Source organism: Chrysochloris asiatica, unplaced genomic scaffold (genome assembly GCF_000296735.1).
Source record: "Chrysochloris asiatica unplaced genomic scaffold, ChrAsi1.0 scaffold00061, whole genome shotgun sequence".
NCBI classification, from domain to species: domain Eukaryota; kingdom Metazoa; phylum Chordata; class Mammalia; order Afrosoricida; family Chrysochloridae; genus Chrysochloris; species Chrysochloris asiatica.
The window spans coordinates 12,116,885-12,125,129 of NW_006408579.1; the positions used below are offsets into that span (position 1 = coordinate 12,116,885).

An 8,245-nucleotide genomic window follows, 5' to 3' on the forward strand; every position below is an offset into this window, starting at 1 on the left:
ATTTTATTCATGTTTTATTTTAATAGGTATATAAGCAAATACAAACAAACCATTCAGTCTGGCAGCTGTGTCCTTTCCTTGCCATGACTGAAGGCTTATCATATATCTAACTTTTCCTTCCTTCCTTCCTTCCTTCCTCCCTTTCTCCCTTCCTCTCTCCCTCCCTCCCTCCCATCAACTCTAAGGTAAAGGAGTGGAAAATATGCTCTCACTTGGCAAAACACAAAGGGAATGAAGGCCTTTTTAAGTTTGTCAGAGTTTCTCCTAATGAAAAATTATAGTAAAGAACATTTTCTGCTTGTCTAAATGGGACTATAACTGATTTCCTATGTAGGAAACATTTCTAGACAAATAGGTGATTTATAAGACTGTTGTTGGTCTTTTTATTTATATATTGTCTCTCCCTGCCTGGTATGGAACTGTGGGTTAGTGTTCTGAACTGTAATGTCGGTTTGAACCGTAAGGTCGGTGGTTCAAGATCACCAGCTGCTCCTTGGAAATCCTAAAAGGATCACTATGAGTGGAAACTGACTTGATGGCACTTAACAACAATTGTCAAGTTAGTTCCAACCCAAAATGACCCTATGTAAGGTTTCTAAGGAGCAGTTTGTGAGGTTGAACTGCTGACCTTGCAGGTTCAAACCAACTTTGCAATCCAGGGCATTTATCAGGTCTCCTAACAACAATTGTTATTATCATTGTTGTCAAGCGCCATCGAGTCAGATTCTGAACCATAGTGACCCTGTATAGGGTTTCCGAGGAGCCAGCTGGTGGGCTTGAGCCATAGGCTTCCCAGTTCAAGCGGACTTTGCATCTAGCGCATTCATTACAACAGCGCCACACCAGGACTCCTAACAACAGTTAGCCTAAAGGAATTGTGCTTTGTTTCCTGCCATTAAGACAACATTCCCTAGACTTGTCAGAAAAAGCGTGAGGGGAAGATCTGTGAAGAGGACTTTTGATATTAGACAGCAGCAGCACTAGCACTGGTTGGTGATGCTTTTCCAAATTTTTCCAATGCAGTGTCAACAGCGGTATTTCTCTGCCTGGCACAAGCTGATTCTTGATGGTAAGATTAAGCTGGGGAAAGCTGGGAGCCTGTCTGACTGGAAGTTTCAACTAAAGATCCTTCGAGCCTGGAGAGACTACACAAGATCTCAGAAGTTGGAGCGGGAAACTCAAGCCATGGAAAATGATCTTAGAGAAGAAAACAGGTACCATTATGGGCACAACAATAGAAATACTTCTAGTATGCTTATCCTAGTGCATCTTCCTAAAGAATCCATAAGTGAGTTTTAATATAGAGTTCCCTGGAATCATCTCATTTATCCTTAAAGGATGGAAATCACTTTTTCCCTATTAAATTTCAAACTAGAAAAATTTAACTAACATTTTTAAACAAAATTATTTGATTAGTATATACATGCTTTTTGTTTTTCCCCCTTGTCTTGTGGTAGCATTGCACCTTTAACCATCTTAGAACTTTTTTAAAAAAGGGGAGTGGGGTTGGCTTATATACCAATAATTGTTCATGAAAAAAATCACACTCTGTACATAAAATATTAATTGAGAACACAAGGAACACCATCTGGGACAGCAAACCTGCTAAGAGTAATTTGTTCCCACTCCCCCATCTTTAGAGAATTTTGTATCACCTTTATATCAACTTTTTTTTATTATGGTAAAAGATATGCAACAGATCATCTTCCATGTCAACATTTTTCACATGTACAATTCAATAACAATTAAATGTATCATGTTGTTCAGTCTTCACTATTACCAATTTCCTTATTTTCCATCACCCTTAACAGAAGCTCAGTGTCCCCTACATAATGAGTCCCTCTCCACCCCTCTCATCTACCCCTGTTGTTAAGTACCGTCGAGTCAGGTCCGACCCAAAGTGACCCTATATAGGGGTATCCAAGGAGCAGCTGATGAGCTTGAACTGCCAACCTCACAGTTCAAATGGCTTTGCAGTCTGGCGCATTAACCCACAACACCACACCAGGACTCCCATCTACCCCCTAGCAACCTCTGATAAATTTTGGTCTCTATATGACTATTCTAGTTTCATGTAAGTAGAATTTGTTACTGACTTACTTCGCTCAGCATAATCTTTTGGTCCATCCATGTTGCAGCCTACATTAGAACTTCTTTCTCTTTATAGGTTAATAATACTGCTTTGTATGTATATACTACATTTTATTTATCCATTCATCTATTGATGAACATTTAGGGATCCAGAAAGTCTACTCCTAGATATATACTGAAAGGAATTGAAAGCAGGAACACAGAAAGGTAGTGGTACACCAGTGTTTATTGCAGGGCTATTTATAATAGCCAGAATGATACATCAGCTTCTGCTTTGCTTGGGAATGATGCAGACTCTGCCTTCAAAGGAAACTCTTTGTTCCATCATCTTAAAATTAAATTCATTTTCATATTCTCCTTTTCGAGTTCAAATTTGCATTCTTTAATCAAACTCATAGATGTAAATGGGACCATTTATTTATATGGGAAGGGGGTTCATGTTCATATGGATAATCACTTCTCTACAGACAATTCTAAGGAACTCTGGTAGCATAGTTGTTATGAGTTGGGCTGCTAACCTCAAGGTCAGAAGTTCAAAACTATCAAGCTGTTCCACGGGAGAAAGATAAGGCTTTCTGCTCCCATAAAGATTTACAGCCTTGTAAACCCTATACAGTATCACTGTGAGTCAGAACCAACTCCACTGCAAATAACCATCACCACCACAGGCATTTCTGCCATTCATTCAGGATGAAAAGCTGAGTGATTAATTTGTGGAAGCACTGTTGAGGAGAATGAAATGGAATAACAGGAGTTATTCCACCTGTGGGCTCATCAGGTCCCCCAGGGAGGAAACACAAGAGACCAACATGTGGCTCTTTGTTTTCAAAGAACTCACAATTTTATGGGGAAAACAAGGTATTGAAAAAGTTTAGATGTTGAGTAGCCTTGTAAACTGAGCAATACACTGCTGCTAAGAACTCGGCATGGGGAAGGTGTTGGTGGCTGAGGAGGTTCCTACAGTGTCAGGAAAGGCTTTCTCATGAAGAAGTTAGGCCTTGAGCTGGGTTCTGCATGGTCAGTAGGATGTTCTTGATTGGAGATGGGAAGATCAAGGTGATGTCGTGAGGTTTTTTGTTTTTGTTTTCCAAACTACCAGAGTTAGAAAGTATTTCATTTATAAAATTATTTACCACAAAGCTTTAGAGTTAAAAAAAAAAATCTTAGAACAATAAGAAGCCACCTCAAGAACCAGACACACATCCAGCCTCTCAGTCAACAGATGATGTGAGTAAGGCCCAAAGGAAGTTAAGACCACAAACCAATGGCCATCCTGATTGGTTGAAGGTCTTCAAGCATGAAGCTGTCAAGTTCACTCACTTGTGAAAGACCTTGAATGCAAGCATAAGGAGTTTAAGCATTCTTTAGTAGTAAGAGAATTCTTGAAGGTTTTTAAGCAGTAGGGTGAATTTAGTTAATTTCTCTTTTTTTTAGCTTGATGGTGATAATGGTTGTATGTCAGTGAGTTAATCTGACTCATAGCAACCCTGTATATGGTTTCTGAAGCTGTAAATCTTTGCAGGAGCAGAAAGCCTCATCTTTCTCCTGTGGAGCGATTAGCACATTTTAACTACTGACTTTGGGGGTTAGCAACTCAGCTCTTAACCCACTGCTATACCAAGACCTCTTCTTTTTTGGGGTATTCTTGGGAAAAGTCTTTAGTGAAAAAGGACAACATAGAAAATGTGCCCATAATTTTAGTTCTAAATTCTCAGGGCCTTATGATTGGTACAAGGCATGGGGATGGTAGGTTATTAAAAAAGAAATCATTGTCAGGGTTTGCTGGATAAAGAACGGAAACTGATACCAAGAGTTATTGTAAAGGGAAACAACATAATAAAGGGAGCAAAAAGTAGGGTGTTAAAACACCTATGAAAATACATGCTAGGAGAAGTTTGTGGAAGAAGCATCTGAGAATTGAAGAACCATTCCAATTAAACTATTTATATATAAAAGCATTAAATGCAGGTTTCATAATAGCAAGATGTGCCAGTTTGGTTCTAAATCTTAGAACTTTTTGTCTCTCATATCTGTACATTTATTTCAAGCATCTATTTTTAAGTATTCCGAATGAATACTATTTAAAAAAAAAAAAAACAACCTAGAGTTAAACAATATGTAACATAATTTTTTTGCTACAAGCTTTATGTAAAAAACACTGTAGATGAGGAAGACACCTCAAGCCCCAGACAATCCATACTCTTGGTTTACAGATGATAAAAGTAAGGTCCAGAGAAGGGCAAGGTCACAAAGTCACGAGGTAAGAGTAACTACACAGGATTAAAGTACTTTCTCTTCGTTTCTGAGTCAGGTAGTTTTTGTCTATTCCACAGGCTATCTCTTAGGCAACACAGTGGCTCCATAGGATAAGCGGTGGACTGCTTATCCTATTTTCTAACTCTTGTAGTTAGAAAATTAGGTCAGCAATTCGATCCCACCAGCTGCTCTGTGGGAGAAAGATGAGACTTTCTGCTCCTGCAAAAGTATTTAGTCTTGGGAATCCTATACTGGGTGGCTATGAGTTGGAACCAACTCAACAGCACTTAACAACCACAACATGTATTACTCAGTTGTCAACTGTCTCCTCATCTTCAACCTGCACCATCCAACTTTAGTTTTGCCACCTGGGCAAAACCCTCACTAGCCTATCCCCTCTTCAGGGCCCAATTTCCTGGACTACTTTCTTTCTCCACTTCTTTTTCTGTTCTTCCCACTTTCTCTCAGAGGCAGCAACAAATCCCTTTCTTCCTCTTATTCATAATTTAGCAACTAACTTCTCTAACTTAACCGGAGCTCAGAGTCTCACCTCTAGTCCAAGGGGAACATCCAGGAATTTCTTCACAAATTTCATCTTTGTTTCCTTAGTAAAAATTCTACTCACTCTATCTTGTCTTCATTTTCCTGTTAAAGGTTGTTATGGTGAAAGTATGCTGGTGCTGTGGAGTAGGCACTGGGCTGGTAACTGAGTGACTGGTGGTTCAAACCCACCAGCAATTCTGAGGGAGAAAGATGAGGCTGTCTGCTCCCTGAAGGATTTACAATCTTAGACACCCTGTATAGGGTTACTATGAGTTGGAGATTTACTTAGTGGCAGTAGCTTTTTTATGGCGATGGTGTAACAAATTTGCAATACAATATTGAATGACAATATTAAAATACAGTTTTAACATTAGCCGATTTCCAAAGCCTAACTGAGGATTCACTTCTCTACAGGAGAAAGGATTACAGTCTTGGAAACCCTATCCAAGTCGGTTACTATGAGTCAGAACCGACTCGACGGCACACAACCAACAACCACCCACTAGCATGTTCACTTTAGAAAGTTAGCTCCAGATTTTCCATTACTCCTGTCTCCTTTTCTTTCTGAGTTTATGGCTACCCTTAACAAATTGTGAAGTAGCAGTGTTTGTTTGCAGCATCTTCCACAGTCCTTTTCTGAATCCTATTTTCCTGACTTCTCAGTTCTTTCCTGAGAATCACTTTGTCCTTCTTCCATGGCATTTTCTCCCTGCCCTTTCTTGAAACCACTGCTTTGGACCTTTCCTGGAACTTTTCCTTATCCTTCTCTTGGTACATACTTTGTGCTTCCCAGAATGCATGCTTACACTTTAACAGCATTGTCTGGAAGCAGAGCCCAAAATGTAAGTGATAAGGATTTTGAGTACTGTGATAGACCCATGGAAAAACTGAGCCTTTGACATCCCTTAAGTCATGGCATTCATTTATTCACTCAGTCTTGAATTTATTCATTCTGTTTGATGGAATATATTCACTCAGGCAGCCAGCTTTACTGATGTCCTGGTATGGTGCTGTAGGATAACCACTGGGCTGCTGACCGCAAGGTTGGCAGTTCAAACCTACCAACTGCTCCTTGGAAACCCTATGCAGGGTTACTATGAGTCATAACTGACTCGACAACATTTAACAGCAACAACTATATGAAAGTACTTCAAAAGTTCATGCAAAGAGAATTTAAAAATAGTGTAATTTTCCATGAACTTTTTGAAACTCCCTCATATACTAGACTCTCTCCTAAGTACCAAGTTGTTATTATTGTGTGTGTTGTCTAGTGACCCTATATAACAGAATAAAAGTGCCCCATAGGGTTTCCTAGGCTGTAATCTTTGAAGGGGACTGGAAAAAAAAGTAAAAACATTAAAAATTATTCTTGCCTTCCACGAGTTTATAATCTAAGTGGAGTAGTTTTAAAAAAAATCATACCCAAATACTAAAAATAATTGCAACAGAAGGCACATAAGATAAATACTTACAAGTGACATAGACTTGGCTCTCATGCATCACAACTCCCTGAGGAGCATGTTGAAAATAGAAAGTAACGGGCCCTACCTTCTGAGAGAAACAGAATGTCGCTAAGTAGAGTAGAGCATTGTTCAGTTTGGGGGAAAACATAAATCAGCATGTAGGTAGGTATGCGTGGGAAAAGTTTGGGGTGAATTTGCTGGGCTAGCAATGGAAGTGGAGAGGGAAAGTGAGGTTGAGTTGAAAGTATATGCTCATATTCCTCATCACCAGCACTCAGGATTTTAGAGTTCTTTCTGTCAGTCATTTATGGAGTGCCTAGTGTATCGTGTTATATTACCCATCCCTCCATGCTGACCTGGATATCCATGTGATGGCATCTGCCACTGGTCACAATCCTGACAAGTTGATAAGATGCAGGAGGACCAGACTTGCATTGCCTGGCTCACTTTACAAATCTTTAAAGCAGAAATTGTGTTATCTTGCATGTTTCTTTGGAGGCTACCTGGTATATTATTGAAGACATTAATTTATTCATTCCTCCTCATCCCCAGTACAGCTGTTACTGTCACTGCTGTTTGTATGTTCTACATCAGAGTTCAGCACTCAATCAGATCACTTGTTGCTGTCAGGTGCCGTCTACTGAGTTCCGACTGATAGCGAGTCTATGCACTACAGAATGAAATACTGCCCAGTCTTGAACCAGTCTCACAATTGTTAACATTTGAGCCCATTTTGTCGGGGGACTTCTTTTTCTCTGGCCATCCACCCTACCAAGTATAATGTCCTTCACTAGGGACTGGTTCTTCTTGATAATATGTCTGAATTATAAAAGATGAACTCTATCCATTGTGTCTTCCAAGGAGCATTCAGGGTGCACTTTTTCCAACACAAATTTGTTTCTTGTTCTGGCAGTTCATGGTACTTACAACATTTTCTCAAACACCATAACTCAAATGCATCAGTTATCCTATGGTCTTCCTTATTCATTGTCCAACTTTCACATGCTTATGAGGCTATTGAAAATACCATGCCTTGGGTCAGGTACCTTAGTCCTCACACTGATACCCTTGCTCTTGAACACTTTAAAGAGGTCTTGTGCAGATTTCCCTAGTGTGATACACCATTTGATTTCTTTACTGCTGCTAACATGAGTGTTGATGGTGGATCCGAAAAAAAAATGAAGATTTTGAAAACTTCAGTCTTTTCTCAGTTTATCATGGTATTATTTATTGATCCAGATATGAGGATTTTTGTTTTTGTTTTTCACATTGTGGCGCAATCCATACAGAAGGCTGTGATCTTTAATATTCATCAATAAGTTAATTTAAGTCCTCACTGCTTTCAGCAAGCAAGGTTGTATCCATATTGCAGGATTTTTTTTTTTTAAGTTTTTATTTTTAATTGAGTGAAAGTCTACAGGGCAGAGCATCAGTTTTACAGTCAACAAATCATATACTTTGTTTCATTACAATGATTATAATCACCTCCATGTACCATCATCAGTTAACAGTATTTCTATTGATTTAAGCTCCTTTTTTTTTTTTCTTTAACACTCAGGCATATATGATAATTTACACAAATTATTATACAAAGAGCACATTCTGCAAGTCTGCCTCCTGGCCGCCAGCTCTCAGTCCCTCTTTTTCCATGAATTTAGAGTCCTCAGCTGCTCCCTCTCTCCATGTCCCCATCTCTGCCTCCATCTCTGGTGTCGCTGCTTCTCTGAATAAGGTCCTGCATTCCTCTTGTGCTCTACTCCCTTGATGGTCCTAGAGTCCTCTGTTTCTGGTCTGTAAGATTAACTACTCCCCCGTTTTATCTTGTTTTTTAATGTTTTATTTTGAATTATATGGTAGTTTACATGAGAGAACTTTAGTTTTACATTCATTCC

The 8,245-nt window shown here is 39.2% G+C and overlaps 1 protein-coding gene across 1 annotated transcript in view; it reads left to right on the forward strand.

The window, feature by feature from the left end:
* KIAA1407 (KIAA1407 ortholog) overlaps positions 1–8,245 on the forward strand; it is a 159,345-nt gene that overhangs the window by 58,422 nt on the left and 92,678 nt on the right. The window contains exon 8 of the mRNA XM_006864204.1: positions 1,024–1,214. Coding sequence (XP_006864266.1) covers positions 1,024–1,214 — 191 coding nt within the window. The remainder of the gene's footprint in view (positions 1–1,023; positions 1,215–8,245) is intronic.